This window comes from Zootoca vivipara, chromosome 12 (assembly GCF_965207765.1).
Source record: "Zootoca vivipara chromosome 12, rZooViv2.hap1.1, whole genome shotgun sequence".
Classification (NCBI taxonomy): domain Eukaryota; kingdom Metazoa; phylum Chordata; class Lepidosauria; order Squamata; family Lacertidae; genus Zootoca; species Zootoca vivipara.
This window is the reverse complement of record NC_142595.1, coordinates 36614757-36631003: the sequence shown is the minus strand read 5'-3', so window position 1 is coordinate 36631003 and position 16247 is coordinate 36614757. Positions and strand designations below refer to the sequence as shown.

At 43.9% G+C, this 16247-nt stretch overlaps 1 protein-coding gene and 1 long non-coding RNA gene across 2 annotated transcripts in view; one reads left to right on the top strand and one right to left on the bottom strand.

Moving 5' to 3' along the window:
• Positions 1 to 16247, top strand: part of LOC132593045 (uncharacterized) — a 122691-nt gene that overhangs the window by 63136 nt on the left and 43308 nt on the right. Inside the window, exon 3 of the long non-coding RNA XR_009558478.2 lies at positions 467 to 513. This is a non-coding gene — a long non-coding RNA (uncharacterized LOC132593045). The remainder of the gene's footprint in view (positions 1 to 466; positions 514 to 16247) is intronic.
• The window catches only part of GRIN2D (glutamate ionotropic receptor NMDA type subunit 2D), a 31296-nt gene that overhangs the window by 6404 nt on the left and 8645 nt on the right, over positions 1 to 16247 (bottom strand). The window contains exons 9-10 of the mRNA XM_035136621.3: positions 11046 to 11206; positions 6851 to 7038 (exon numbers count right to left, since the gene is read on the bottom strand). Of these exons, the coding sequence (XP_034992512.2) occupies positions 6851 to 7038; positions 11046 to 11206 (349 nt within the window). The remainder of the gene's footprint in view (positions 1 to 6850; positions 7039 to 11045; positions 11207 to 16247) is intronic.

Here is a 16247-nt window from a genome sequence, read left to right as displayed (position 1 = left end):
CTGAGCTCTGCCTGCGGGGGCCCCGGAGGATCCGCGCACACCCTTGCCTCCCCCTCGGTGGCCCTGTTCGGCGGCAGCCCACGCCGCTTGCCAGACATCCCTCTTCGCTGTGACTTCTTTCTCTGCTTCTCCTCCTCTTGCCAGCGTGCTGGGTCCCACTGGCTGGCTGGGGCACTCAGCGGTCTCGCTCCGCGGAGTATGGCTTATTTTCGGGGTATGGCTTATATTTCCTAAACGCTTAAAATCCTGCTATGGCTTATATTATGACTACGTCTAAAAATAGGGGAAACACGGTAGAATCTGAGAGTGGGAGCTTGTGGGGACAGGAGACCAAGGGAGCAGAACCATTCTGAGCTTAGGTACGTACTTAAAGGTCATGTATCACAAAGTACTTACCGCTTGACACTATTTAATTATCCTTTCATGATTAGAGTTGTGAGAGGTTGTTCTCTTCCTATCTTTCCAGGCATGCATAGTGGGTAACCTTCAGCATTTTACTGTAACAACTTCATGGTGAGTACTGGCACATCTCTCTTTTGGTTTAAAAGTGTGACACTTACCGTAACAATTTCTTGGTGAGTACCGGCACCTATTTTTCTAGGGGGGCGGGGAGCACTGGCCAACGTTAAGCCAATTTGCCAGCTTGGACTTATTTGTATCTGCCCATTTTTACACCTCCATGCTGGAGAAGGAAGGCAGGGCTTCTGCACTTTTAATACAAGCTCTGTAGGAAGAAATCCAGCAGGTCAAGCTCTTGTGACTAGGACTTGTAAACTGGGGCGTTTGCAAGGGTGTTTAGTGGAGGAGTTTGAGGGGGAAGCCCGGAGTGTTGTCTCATAGACCAAGAGACATGGACGACAAGGGAGCTGCAGCACTGACCTACTACACCTACAGCAAATCCAAGCTAGAAGAGAAGGTACAGCAACTTGAGGTCCACCTATCCACACTTTGAGCTACTGAGCAGATGAGGAAATTCTTGCTAAACCAGAGTGGACTGTCCTGGAACAGAGATGCAGGTGGAATGCCCCTAGGGAGGTAGAAGATTGCACAGTGCAGGAGACGAACTCCTGGAGGAACATGACAGAAAAAGCAGGAGCCGTGTTAGGAGCCATGCTGTGTCTCTCGAGCTACAAAACTGATTCCATGCCCTCACTTTGGACACCAGTTCTCGGCCATCGTAGCAAGAACAGCAGTTGCAGACCTTAAAATACATCAAGGTAGCAGTGGAAAGTACAGTGTATGGAACGATTCCTGCTGCTCCCCAGAGAAGGATGAGATGTGTGGTGGTGGCAGGCAATTCTCCATGAAGGAGGACAGAGGCAGCAGTGTGTGGAGGAATGACTCATGGTTTCAGTTGTTTCTACACAAATGCACAGAGTATGGGAAACAAGCAAAAAGAATTTGAGCTCTTAATACAAATATCACTTAAGTAGGCATTACTTGAGCCTGGTGGATGAGACTCATGACTGGAACTTGAGAGGTGCAACCTGTTCAAAAGGAGTAGATCAAACAGGGGGGAGGAGTAGCATTATATGTAAAGGACGTGTACACTTGTGAAGAGATCTATAACTTGGAGCATGGAAGACAGATTGAGAGCATATGGATAAAAATTGTAGGAGAGGGAAACAAGAGTGACCTTATTGTGGGTGTCTGCTATAGACCTCCAAGCCAAGTGGAGGACTCAGATTATTCCTTTCTACAGCAGATTCCCAAACATTCATAAAGAAGAGATATAGTAGTCATAGAAGAGTTCAGTTACTCAGATACATTGTCAGTGAGGCAATTGAAGAAACTGTTGGTGAAATCTTGAAGGCAGAAAGGCAGAAAATTCCAACAAACAAGAAAAGTAGGAGACACTTAAAAAACCAGTGTGGCTGCATAAGGAGCTTACAGGTGAACTGAGATTTAAGAAGGGCATGAATAAGAAATTGAAGAAAGGAGAAATCAAAAAGGAAGAACATACATGAGTAGCCAACAGTTGCAGGGAGGTCAGGTGGGCCAAAGCTCAGAATGAACTCAGGCTTGCAAGAGAGATTAAAATTAATTTTAAAAAAAGGTTTATTCGGCTATGTTTGAAGCAAGAGGAAGACCAAGCAAGTAGTAGGTCTCTTGTGTGAAGAGGATGGAGAAATGCTGTTGGGTCACAGAGAGAAGGCAGAACTGCTCAACACTTTGCCTTTTGCCGTTACCTCAAAGGAAAGCAGTGCCCAACCTGGTGATAACAGAATAAATGATGCAAGGAAGGAGCTAAAGCCCAAGATGGAAAAGAGGTGGTAAGGGAACACCTAGCTACATCAATGAGTTCAAATCTCCAGGGCCTGATGAGCTGCACCCAAGAGTACTAAAGGAGCTTGCAGATGTAATCTCAGAGCCTCTGTCTATAATCTTTGAGAATTCTTGGAGAACAAGTGATGTCCCTGGGGACTGGAGGCAGGCAAAATGATGTCCCTGTCTTCAAAAGGGGGAGTAAAGAAGATCTGGGCCACTACTGACTGGTGAGCTTGACATTGTTACCAATGTCCTAGAACAGATAATTAAACAATCGGTCTGTGAGCACTTTGAAAAGGTGACTGTGATTACTAAGACCTAACATGGGTTTCTCCAAAAACAAGCCGTACCAGATAAATCTCATTTCTTTTCTTTTTTGATAGAGTCACAAGCTTGGTGGATCGGGAACTGCTGTGGATATAGTGTATGCTGATTTCAGTAAAGTTTTTGACAAAGTCCCCCATGGTATTCTTGCAGAGAAGCTGGTAAAATTTAGACTGGGTGAGATAACTGTTAGGTGGATTTGTAGCTCATTTCCATACTCAAAGAGTGCTCACTAATGGTTCCTAGTCATCCTGCAAAAAAGGGGGGGGGACAAGTGGGGTGCTGTAGGGTTCTGCCCCGGGCCCATTGTTGTTCAACATTTTTATAAATAACTAGGATGAAGACATTGAGGGGATACTGTATTTATCAAATTTGCAGATGCCACTGAAGACAGAATTGGGATTTAAGATGACCTTAACAGATTGGAGAACTGGGCCAAAACTAACAAAATGAACTTCAATAGGGACAAATGTCAGGTTCTCCACTTAGGCAGGAAGAACCAATATGCACAAATATAAGATGTGGGACACCTGGCTTGCCAGTAGTAGATGTGAAAAGGATCTAGGGGACTTAGTAGACCACAAGCTTAACATGAGTTCACAGTGTGATGAAGCAACAAAAAAAGGTTAATACTATTGCAGAGCAGGGCAACCAAGAGGATCAAGGGTCTGGAAACCAAGCCTTATGAGGAACATTTGAGGGAGTTGGGTATATTTAGCCAGGAAAAGAGGAGATATAATAGCCGTCTTCAAATATCTAAATATCACATGGAGGAAGTTTGTTTTTTGTTGCTCCGGAGACTAGGACCTGAACCAATGGATTCAAGTTGCAAGAAAGGAGACAAAACTTTAGGAAGAATTTTCTGACAGTAAGAGCTGTTAACAGTAGAACAAACTCCAAGAGGTGGTGGACTCTCCTTCTGTGGAGGTTTTAAAGCAGAAGTTGGTTGGCCATCTGCCATATATGATATAGTTGAGATTCCCGCATTCAAGGGGGTTGGACTTGATGGTGTTTGGGTCCCTTCCAACTCTACAATTCTTTGATCCTATGAATCCTGATCTACTTGAGTGATTGCAAGGATGGAGCTATGCAGTGGTAGTCTTTCAGGATTGATTAATGCTGCAGACTAAAATTGTGTGTGTGTGCTATAAAAGGTAGTACAGGTTTCATTTGTATGATATGACAGATGGGTGGGTTGCTGGGCAACTATTCCTTGCTTCCCTCCCCCCTAATAAGCAATTGGAAGCTTACCATGGTATGCATGTGTGTTCCTTCACACCCAAGCAACAGGCTCCTTTAAATGCATACATCCATGCAAGATCATGATATGCTCTTCCAATAGAGATCTGGCAGGGAACTTTGACTTTCAGGTGTCTCTTTAAGACTTTTTTATGCTGACAGGCCTTAGCAGTTGTTTAAAAGGTCTCTTGAGTAGCCAGTCACATTGATGATTACTTTGGATTGCTTTTAAATGTCTAATTGTTGTGGTACACTGCCCTGATGTGTTGCGAGAGGATGCTATTTAAATATTTTTTTAAATAACTATAAATAAATAATAAATACCCAGCACCCCTCAGCATGTACATATTCAACATATGAAGTTATACATCAACACACTGAAGGATTCCAAACAGATGAAATCTCTGCTGTATATATTATATACCCTCATACTGGTGGAATTATATACCAACAAAATTATGGCTATTCTGTGAACCTAAAGCGAAAATTCTGCAATTAGAGTAAGTTTTAAACATTGATTATTATACATGCATTTTATTTAGTTTGCATGCTCTATTCTTGTGCACAGATGCTTGGAATATAGAGTAATTGCAAGCAAATACAAGTTCTAATATGTATATCTGGAATTTTGTCACTTATGAATGTTGGCAATCCCAGGTGACTGTTGTGAATGCTCAATTAAGGTGGAGATACCCTGGCGAATGCCGACAGTCAAATAGTGATAATCATCATGCAATAAATCTGTCCCCAAAATGGGAGTATGTCTGTCTGTTTGTGGCATTCATAAAATTCATCTGAACTTGTCAGTATTTACATGTGAATAGTTGACATTCACCACATTTTGGACATTCATTGTAACGCATCCAAACTCTACAAAGCAACCATCTGTCGGCCTCTCTCCCACACACAATTCTTACACATCATGATCCTCACAGGGCATTTTTCACAAGTGAAGCAAAGAACGCCTCTCTGTCTGGAACGCTTCACTTCTGAATGTTGTTAATCGCAGCAGAGAGAGCTGGAGAGTAAACCATGTAGCTTTTTCATTCAACCTAATAGATGCAGGGAAGGCAAAATGATTTAAGTGTCACGGACACTGGGTGGCCCAGCTGAAACACAGCCCCGTCCCCAACATCTGCTTATATGTCCTGGTGGGGCGGGGAAAGCCCCTTGTGCTGTTCTCTAGGATATCCCCAGAGTCAGTCAGGCCTATTAGGAAAAGCAAGATTGTTGGCTAACAGCAATTAGAGCCTCAGACTGAGCCCATTAGCAGCAGCAGAGACAGAATCCAGGTTCCTCTGCTCAGATCAAACACACCAGAGCTGTGTCTGTTCATTATCCCTGGAGCTAGAAATAGAAAGCAGGATGTCTGTCTCCCATCGCCTTTGCTCTGAGTCTAGCCCACTAGGAATTGCTTGCTCTCCCAGGAGATGCAGGAGTCCTGGCTTCCAGACCTCCTTGCGTGAACTGAGTGGGCTCCACACCTCTCTTGGGATTCCTACTCCATTTCAGCCTGGATTAATTAATCCAAAATAAAATACCATGATCTGGTTGCATGTTCACTTTGATCAGCCTGCAGGTCTGCTAGGAGATAGTCAGGGAAGTGCATTGTGACAGCTATCTAGAGCATTGGAATGGGGGAAGGTGTGCAGGCTGGTATGGGGGCATTAGTGTATGTGAGAGAGCCATGTCAGTTCCAGGGCCCATAAGTCCTCTCAGCAAACTTCTACATTTGAGTTGGAAACCCCTCCCCATCTCCATGGATAAACATACACTAAAAGAATGGGAGAAATCCACACTCCTGCTGGTAATATGAGCTTTGCTCACTTGATTAACATGGATGGGCCTGTCACATTGGTTTTGCCTGACAAATCAACCGTTGATCAGGGACTTGACAAATGGGCTTTAATTGCCCTTAATGATATCAAATCTCATTCTAGCTTGTAAATGCAACACCCATCAGAATTGGGGTGTGGGAGGAAGCGAGACAGCAAGAAAGCATTTTCTTTTTTTTTAATGGGACAGACAGATAAGGAGCTGTGAGTTGGCTGAAGGTGAAACAGCTTGGAATGTAGAGTCTCTCTCTCTCTCTCTCTCTCTCTCTCTCTCTGAACATCTGATATGGCATTAGTGAATTTGTGTGTGCTGTAGGGGTGCCTATTTGCTTCCACTATGCTAACAATTTTTATTACAATGACATCATATGCCTCCTTCATCTGAGGATCACAGGGCGGTTTACAATACAAAACTCTTTCATTCAAAGGAAACTATCCCATATAGCACTGCTCCATGACTTCTCAAAACTCAGGGAGCACACAACAATAAATTCAACCAAATACATAGTAAAAGTGTGTTAAAGGAAACTAATCTGTTTTAACTGAACTTCAGAATCCAGATAACCCACTTTCTAGCAAAGGGTAATGAATGTTTCATCTTGGCAGACCAGCATTCCTTTACCTGACTAAGCCTTCTGCCCCAGCAAACATGTGAGGGAAAGTCCTGTTTACCAATCACTATAGAGAACATGACCCATCCACAAGGACTGGGATTGGCAGTTTGGTACTTTCTGGGTCTGAGCTTACTAGAAATGGGTGCTGGGGTGGGGTGGGGTGAGTATCTGAAGAAGGAGCACCAGTTGCCCCACATTTCAACTTCATGCTTTTGCATAGTGTATGGATAGGATGGGGTGGTCTTGCCCTGGAGCAGGAAGTAGGATTATGCATAGATTCCTTTCCAGTGCAAACTATTCAGGAGTGTCCACAGCAAGTAATAAATATCCTTTATTTCAGACACCCCTGCTCCAGTACCTGAAGCATACACACCCAGCAACCGTTGCCTAGTGGAAGAGCAGGTGGGACAGAGACAGAGAGAGAGCAATACCACTCACACAGATGTTGGAGGAAATATTCCCCTCCCCACCTTCCAGTTACCCACACTTGTTTGTTCTCATCCAAAAAACTTGGGCATCTCTCAACTTCCCAGTGCTCTCCCTAGAACCTGGCATGTAGCTAAGCCTTACCATCACTCAGAAACTGGAGCAGGGCCAGGTCAATGGGCCGTTTCCACTTGGAACCTTTCTGCAGCGCAATGCCGTAGCCTGTGGTGGCAAAGACTTTCCCACTCCCTATGGTGACAAGTTTACAGCCTTCTTCCTTTCGGGCCATGTAGTTGAGGACGGCTGCATCGTAGATGAAGGCATCCAGCTTCCTGCAGTCAGATAAGAAAGGCAGGCAGAGAAAGACAGATGGATGCAGCATTTAGTGCATTAAAAATGGCTCCATTTTTTATATGTCCACCTTTTCACAGACCTATTGATTAGAACTAGAGATTATTTAATTATTTAATTATTGCAATTAAAGGGAAAGCATATTTTTGGGGGAAGGGGGGCAGCTTTCTTTAAGTGTGAGACAGCTTACCATTTAACAAACAAATAGTAAGGTAAAGGTAAAGGACCCCTGGATGGTTAAGTCCAGCCAAAGGTGGCTATGGGGTTGTGATGCTCATCTCGCTTTCAGACCGAAGGAGCTGGCGTTTGTCCATAGACAGCTTTCCAGGTCATGTGGCCAGCATGACTAAACTGCTTCTGGCACAACGGGACACCATGATGAGAGCTCAGCACACAGAAACGCCGTTTATCTTCATGCCACAGCAGTACCTATTTATCTACTTGCAATGGTATGCTTTTGAACTGCTAGGTTGGCAGGAGCTGGGACAAAGCAACGGGAGCTTACCCCATCGCGGGGATTCAAACCGCCAACCTTCCGATTGGCAAGCCCAAGAAACTCAGTGGTTTAGACCACAGTGCCACCCACGTCCCTATTAAACAAATAGTAATATTCATTGTTATACAAAGAGGCTGACTTTAACAGTTTGTTTCTTATTCCATATGTGAATATTTCCCATTATAATAACATATCAGAGTCAAAATGGCATCAAAAAATAAACACATTGAAGGCCCATCAATATTGTGGGCTTTTTAAAATATATTAAGAATTAATTCAACAGAGCACCGTTGCCTTCAGTTGAATGTGAGACGGAGAGCAGTATAAAAATCAATTAAATAAAAACTGGTTCTTAGCATTACATGAAAGTATACAAGAGCCAAAAGGTGGCCGCCTTTGGGTAATAAACTAGAAAGATAAAACACCTTTACATTTATTCTTCGTTGTCATCAAATACATCACAGGTAGGAGCTAGAAACTAGATGACTGCCCACCAGCGTGCCTTTAAACATGACTGAGCCTTTCCATACGCTTAGCCTGACCAATTAACTGGGGTGCAGGGATTTTATTATGAGCCTGATTAATCTTCCCATTAAAACTGTTAAGTTTTCAGCCATAGTTATATAGCATAGGAGATATCGGTACTCTTAATAGGCCCATAAGGAAAAGGTGCCCTTTACTGTTAGAACTGCATGTCAGCCACTGTCCCACTCTATCTTTATCTTCACTTCCTCCCCCCATTATTTATTTTTTATTATAGACTGGCTCATCTCTTCAGCCACTTCGATCTAGATATCTTGGTTCCAAGCTTTCTTCTCAGTCTTTTGCTTTCTAATGCCCTCTATTTCGCAGTCCTAAAAACAGACTGACCCTACACAGGGCCCATAACTATAACTTCGCATAAGATCGGGTTATTAGGTGTCTCCCTTGTGCCCCTTGTGCCCATCCCCATGCAACTATTCACACATACCAGCATAGTTTTGGTGGTCATGAATGTACATGGTGGTATTTAAAAACAAAAAAACCTCTGAACTTAGGGGGAAAAAAACCCGAAGAGTAGATGCAGGCCACTGATTAAAAAGAGAAGGAAGAACTTAACAAGCAGTAAACACACAAAGCACCAGACAGGGACAGCATAGGGGGAAACAGCAAGAACCAAATAGTTGAATTCTGCAATAGTGGCAAAGTCATCCTTTTAGAATCTTCAGCACCGTTGAAATGGCCCAGTGCCAGAACTCCTGGCCAGAGCAGCTCCAATTTAGACAAGGCGGGCCACTATCAGTCCAGCAGCTCCAAGGAAGATCACAGGCCCTGATATCCTACCCAAGCCTGACTCGCAGCCCGAGCCCAGCAAATCAGGCATTCTGGAACCCAAGGCAGGAGTTCAGGAGTCTGTACTCTCCAAGCTTGCACCTCCTGTGGAACAGACCTCCACATCAAAGACCCACATCCAACAGGTCACCACGTCAATGCAGGCAACATGCAGGGAGGGATTTGCCAGTGCAAATCCAGAAATCAAGTTGCTATCTGCTGGTGGTAGTTTGCACGTTGGCCCCTACATTCTGCATTAGCCACAGCCTCCAAATCAACTGCCAAGGTAGTTCTACAAACAATGCATTGCAGTGGTCCATCTGTGAGGTTAGCAATGCATGGATAACTGCTATCCTGATCCAGGGACAACTGTAGCTGTCTTCCCAGCCAAGCTTCCTAGCCACTGAGGACACCTCCAGTGACAGAGTTGGATCTGGGAACATCCTCAGACTTTGCACCTGCTCCTTCAAGGAGAGAGCAGACCCATCGAGGCCTGACAACTTACAGACTTCCCAAGCCTACAAACCTCAATCTTGCCAGGACTCAGACTCAGTTTATTAACCCTCATTCAGCCCATCACTACAGTACAACCCCAACACCTGCAACCAGCTTGACAGATGGTCAGGAGTGAAGGGAACCGAAGTCACATAAATTTTGGTGGCCCAAAGTTGGAGGTGCCTGACTTAAATGCATATATGTACAGAGTAGGAATTCTAACCCATATATAAATGATTGTGAGTGTAGAATTGGGAAGTGGTTGTTAATCTGGGTTAATTAGCAGAGAATGTGGGTGTTTAAATGGTGAATCACGCACCCATAACCTTGCCAGTTGGCTTTTAAAAAATTGTTAGTAGGATTGGCAGCAGTTCCAACAGCAGTGGGAACCACCCCGAAAGGGCGCTCAAACAGGCAGAGCTACAATGCACTCCTACAGCAGCAAAAAATTAACGTTTAAGTCACAAATGCTCACAAATCCAAAATCCACATACAAAAACCCCACATGGAAGTCTAGTTAACAGCATGATGGCGCAGCTCAATCCTGCACTTGAATGCCTCACTGTGGACTTGTCTTATTTGGTTTATTTATGAAATGAGCCAGCAGGAGTTCATAGAAGTTCACAGAAGTGTTGTTGTGGAAAACAGTGGGGAGGCACTCTTGCTGGTGTGTGCAGCTACCAAGGCTAGACAAGCACTTGCTCACCAGAGTTATAAACAGAAGGAGTGCACAGCCTTTAAAGGTGGGTTGGGGTTTTTTTTGGACTGCAGTTTCTATAATCTGATTTTATGCGAAGCTTACTTCCAGGTAAGTGGGCATAGGCTTGCAGCCTTAATTAATTGGTTAGATTCATTCAACTAAAAAGGAGTCCCCAATGAGCAAGGCAACAGTTTCTTTTAAAAAAAAATATTTTTAATGCAATTACTTGCATTAACAGCACATGGCAAGCACAGTTTTTGCACAGGCCTTCACTCCTATATGAGAGAGAAAGTGGGGATGCCTCTTCTAATGTCCGCAGTGCATCATCTAAAAACAAAGTATGCTTAAAAAGAGAGAGAGTAATTTTTGCTCATATGCACATTTCTGCAGATTTAATTAATTCACTGATTAATTGACCCAAACTCATATTATTATTAAATTGACTAAGATTTCTTTAATCAGATGACAGCCTAATGAAAATTGACTAATTATAATTATAAACTTGTTAAAGGCTCACAAAACAGCATGGGCATTAAAGCTGGCCATGTCACAAGCAACATCCAGCAGCAGCCTATGTCACTCACACAAGTCACATTCCACATAGCAATTGCCACAGCAATTAATGTACTACTGCAGAAGGGAGAGGGTGTTGCAAAGGGGGGAAACTGCATTTACTTCACTGAATATTTTACCCCAAGTGCGGGCAAATGGTGGCTTCTCTACAACAGGAGTGTGGCCTCATGGAATGACAAGGAGAGTGTGCGACATAAATGAGAAGCATTTGCACATCTGTTGTGTAAAAAATGGATTATGTGGAGAGAACCATAGGGAGCATGTGTCCCCACTGTAGGGGCCTGCCGCAGGCCATGTGCCCAGGGAACAGAAAGGCTTAGGATGAAAATATATGCTAAGAACTAAGGATTTTGGAGTTGTCCTTCCTGCTGCCACCACTGCTTCTTCCACCCGCATCATTTCCCCCCACCTACCCTGTCTGCAGGTTCTGGAGTGCATCCTCCACGCTGCGCTGGTTGTACTTCCCCATATATTCGTGCATCTCCCCATAGTTGTTCCGAATGTTTTTCTCGGTGCTCCCGTTGGGAACAGTGCCAAATCTCAAAGGTGGGTAGTGATGCTGTGGTTTCTGGAACTGTAGAGGGAGGTAAAGGGAAATTGGAGTGTGAAGAGTGCTTCTGCGGAACTCGCCCCGCCCTCTTCCCTGTTCTCCTCCCAAATGTGAAAACTGAGCAAGGATGGGAGGAGGGAGATTCTTAAATTTGCTAGTGCTCCTTTGGAGTAGTGTATTGTTGTGCTCAGTTGGCTGAGAAATAAAACGGAAATTTGGCTGGCATCAATTAGAGCAGAGTTCACCTTCCCATGCATTATGATTTCTGGATATGGAGAAGCACCCTGTTGTGTGTGATGGATGAGACAGACGCATAGAGTGGTATGGATAAGAAATGGAGAGATGCATATAGTGATGGATGGGTAGGTAAATACCATGTTTATTTGAGGATGAATAAATGAGCCAACAGATTTATTTATGAGCTTCCATTTTTTATCCCCATCCTCTTTGGAGCTAAGGGTGAGGCATATGGTTTCTGCTTCCCCATTTTAGCCTCACAATAACCCTGTGAGGTAGGTTAGAAAAACAGGCTGGATTGGGGAAGAGGACAGTCAGGAAGGGTTGATATCTGGAAGTTCTAATTTTTTCTCTGGGCATCAGGAACTGCCACAACCTGAGTGAACAAGTTTTGCTCATGCTCAGGGTTGACCTTCATGTCATACATTCTTTTTAGGAAGAGCAGCTTGGGAGAGGGGGATTTAGAAGCTGCTAGAGGAAACATCGTATCAGCAGAGGCTTGGACTACATAACAATCCAGCTCTATGATTCTCTGTTTCCAACATGCTTTTGGATTCCCGCAGACAAAAAATGTGTGTTTTTGTGCGTGACTTGAAGCAGAAAAATGGCAGACAGAGAGGGGATTATGTACACCTTTTCCTCCTGTCCATCCTTCTGCCACTCTTATTTTCTCCTCTCCTGAACCTGCTTTTCATTTAATAATGGCTTTGGGGGTCAGTTTCAACTCCACAGGGTGTAATCGTTCATGATGTTTAGAGTTTGAAGGGAATTCCACCTCTGTCATGTCAGATGGACACTGATACTGGAAGATGCAGGTGAGTGGGTGGTCTGTCCCAGCTGGTGGCAGGGGGTTAGACTAAGGGCCTTGTAGCCTCCTCCTTCTCAAACAGTTCCATGATATGATAGGAAAGCAGACAGGCAGTAGTATTTGGAGATGGACGAGAAGACTAAATAGATATGAGCAGGAAAAATCATGTATGATTATTGAGTTTGTCCTCTAGAATCCAGCCAAGAGACCAGTGCCCAAGCCAAGGAAAAGAAAACAAACTTTTTAGAGATTTATCTAAGGACAGGAGGGTGAGACAGGCAGTTTGGGAAATAAGACATAGAGCGAAGGCAGAAGCAGAGTGAGAAAGGAACAGTGGGATGTGGAACTCGAAGGCTATGCAAGATGAAACACCTTGAGGGTGTGTTTGTACCAGTACCCAGGCAGCGTTGATTTTGTTTTTTTGTCCTTTTTTGACCCATCTTTGCACATTTCCCATGCTTACACACACCCTCTTCAACTAATGTTTGTGTGTTTGTTTGTTTGTTTGTTGTCGAGCTGCAGAGAGCCTTTCTTTATGATCAATAAAAGCATGGGCCAGCCCTATGTTTTCCATTTTAAAATGCTTTTACAAACAGCATTTTAGCAACAATCACATTGCTTCCTGTTTGCCTGTTATGGTAAGGGGAGAAATACCAAGGATGGGGGCGACTGCAGTGGATATGCAGTACTCTGCATGAGTTAAGCAGCAGATTAAACATAGCCTCTAAAACTCACTCCCTATACCAAGCAAAATTTCTGGTAATTTTTTTTTGGGGGGGAGGGAGCTCAGAACTGCATGGGATGTGATGGAAAAAGGGAATAGTGTAGCTCTTCTGATATTACATTGTGGCCCATAGTGAAGAGATGCTTGTTACACTACCGCAACCAAAGTCAGAATGGAGTCAGATGAGAAAAATGGAAAGGGGCAAGCAGGGTGGGGTGGAAAGAGGCCAGGAATGGACTCATAAATAGAAGACGCAATGAACAGGTAATTCTGAGTATAGATGGATTCAGCAGTTGGCAGACAGGATTGTTGACAGAGAGGTGCACCGAGAGATCAGTGATACTGAAATAGACGGGGACACATTTAGAAGTATGAAGGGCAGAGGCAGACTGCTTGTTCTATTACAAGAGTCTGCTTCAAGAAGGCTGTAGATGGAGAAAAACATCTTTGGTCTGTTTTGAGCATCACAAAATTGGCTTCACACAAGAGCTCTCTGAGCAAATTCAGTCCCTCCTTGATATTCCTGGGGCAACTGGGCCTTTCGACACGGAAATGGGAAGCAAAGAAACAGCAAAAATCGAATGCATCCCAGGTTGGGGAGAGTGCCAGCAATGGGTGTGGGGAGGAAGAGAGGGGGAGCGATGGTTTTATTGCAAATGGGGATAATGGAAAGAGGCTTCTAGGTGTCTAAAGCTTAGAAGCCATTAGGCAGACAAAAGCGTCTGGGGAAAGTGAGAAAAGAAGATGGGAGATTGGTAGAGATTATCTGGAATTTGACAGAGGAATGTGTATGACAAAGCAATGGGGGAAAGAATTAATGGAAAGAGGCAAATAGAGGTAGAAGAGAATACTGGGGAAACCATCAGGATGGAGAGGGGAGGGGAAAACGTTTCTAAAGCTAGAAACAAAAAGAGAGTCTTGTAGCATTTCGAAGACATGCTCATTTATTGTACAGGAAGCTTTCATAGACTCAAGCCTGCTTTGTCAGATGCACAGAATGAGGCTTTTCACTTTTGATGGCTAAATTCAGTGCCTTCTGTAATGGCAAAGTCCAGAGGGGGTCGCCGTGTTAAGTGGGTTTTTGTCCAAAGAAGTTGATGTCGCAATTAATCTGTTAGTTTTTAAGGTGTTACAGGGCTTTTTGGTTGTGTTTGTTGCAACTTGATAACATGGCTCTCACTCTTGAATTTCACAAGATAGCATTGCTATATAACCTGAGACTAGGGATGGGTGGCAAATATATCAGTTTTGGTTTCTCTTAGTTTCTCACTTTTCCAATCTTATGTTAGGCTTATATCAGTTGATTTTTTTTATAAAAAAAGACCTAGTGAAAATCTGTCACCATTTTTGTGTGAATTTCTCCTTTGATACACATTTTTATATGCAGTTTTGCCTAATATATACATTTTGGAAAACAGTTTCCCCTACTATGATGCATTTTTGTATGTTATGTTCATTAATATATGCATTTGTATGCAAATCTTACCATAGTATATACAGTCATACCTCATGTTGCATCGGCTGCGGGTTGCGGCTTTTCAGGTTACGGATGGGCCGAACCCGTAAGTCCCCGAACAGGTTACTTCTGGATTCGGCGCGTCTGTAACCTGCGCGCATGCGCAGAAGCACTAAATTGCACTTTGCGCATGCGCAGATGCGGCAAATTATGTCACGCGCCTGCGCAAAAGCGCCACCCAGGTTGCAGACTTTTCAGGGTGCAAACGGCACCCCAGAATGGATCATGTCCGCAACCCAAGGTACCACTGTACAAGTTTGTATACATTACCTTACTGGAGAACTGCACTGCAAAATGTAGGTAAGTCTGAAGGGCAGCTGTGTTTCAGCTCACATACTGTTTCAGAAAATGTGAATTCAGTAAGTTCATCTTTAAAGGTGAATTGAATCAAATTTCTCCCCCATCCCTACCTGGGGGTAAGGTCCAATAGAATTCAGTGGGATTTCTGAATAGATGTTACAGTGGTACCTCTACTTACGAATAACTCTACTTACAAATGTTTCTACTTACAAACGGAGCTCCGTCCGCCATCTTGGATGTGGTTTAGATAGGATTTTTCCTACTTACAAATTTTTAGATAGGGTTGCTTTGACTTACGAATTTTTTCTCCCAATGCATTCCTATGGGATTTGACTTACAATTTTTTCGACTTACAGATGTGCGTTTGGAACGCATTAAATTCGTAAGTAGAGGTACCACTGTACTATGATTCCACTATAGAAACACTTGTTCTTTTTCTTTGCCTGGATTTTCTTCCTTTGCCCTCTCCCTCAAACTGTTCCCTACTCAGTGCGAGTTGGTTAATCTGAGCTGTTTAATATTTATCTGCAATTGTGTTTCATGTTGGACGTTAATTATGCCCATTAATTACATCCCAGCTCGTTAGTTCTTAACGAAAGGGATTCAATTGGAGTGAGGCTGCCTTGCCACAGCTGGTCCAGTTTGTGTGCCCCCCTCCTTCCCCACAGCTGTGGTTGTTCGTCAGGGGCTAATTGCCAGGGGATAATCAGCCACGTCCTGGTTTATAAATACACACTATGCATGCTGGGCACTAGCAAAGTATCCCAGTGGAGGGCTGTGTAGAGCTACCAAGGGTATGAGTTCCACTGCTTAGGTCAGCCACCCTTTAATCTTGACCACATGCATGTACGCATGCACAGGCACACCCAGATATTTCCTGTTGGTCGTCTTAAGGGGGTGTGATGGATCTGGCATGATTGTGGGTATGTGTGGCTTTTCTGAAAGTAAGCATTGCCCACCAGAAGCCTATCAGCACAAGCAAGTGTAACATTTTAAAATTAAACAGCAATTAGGGGTGAAGGTAAGACCTCGAATCTGTTCTCAGTGCCACCGTTAGTTTCTAAAAATGATAAGTGTGCCATGAGTGCATCAACGTGAATAGCTCTCCTGCTCTGCAGGTGGGTAATCTACAAACCTCTGCTAGCACTTTTCCCAGAGGAAGAGCTATAGATTAGTGGCAGAGAGCTCATGCTAGATAATTTGAACTGTAATACGAATGCACAGACTTGGTATGTGGGTCTCAGCCAGATCCTTACTAAGAGCTCCCTAGGATTCAGAGGCTTTTCAGTGGCAGGTCTGGTACTTTGGAGTAGGAGACAAAGATGTGCAATTGCCTGTCTGCCTGTCTGTCTGATCTTCTGGCTTTGCCTTTCTTCTGGGCAGTTTCACCTTCACTGACATTTCCCTAACAGCACTATTGGCACCGAAGGCAAAACTTTCCAGTTGCTGAGTTTGCAGTGGTCACAGCCAGGTAGCTCCT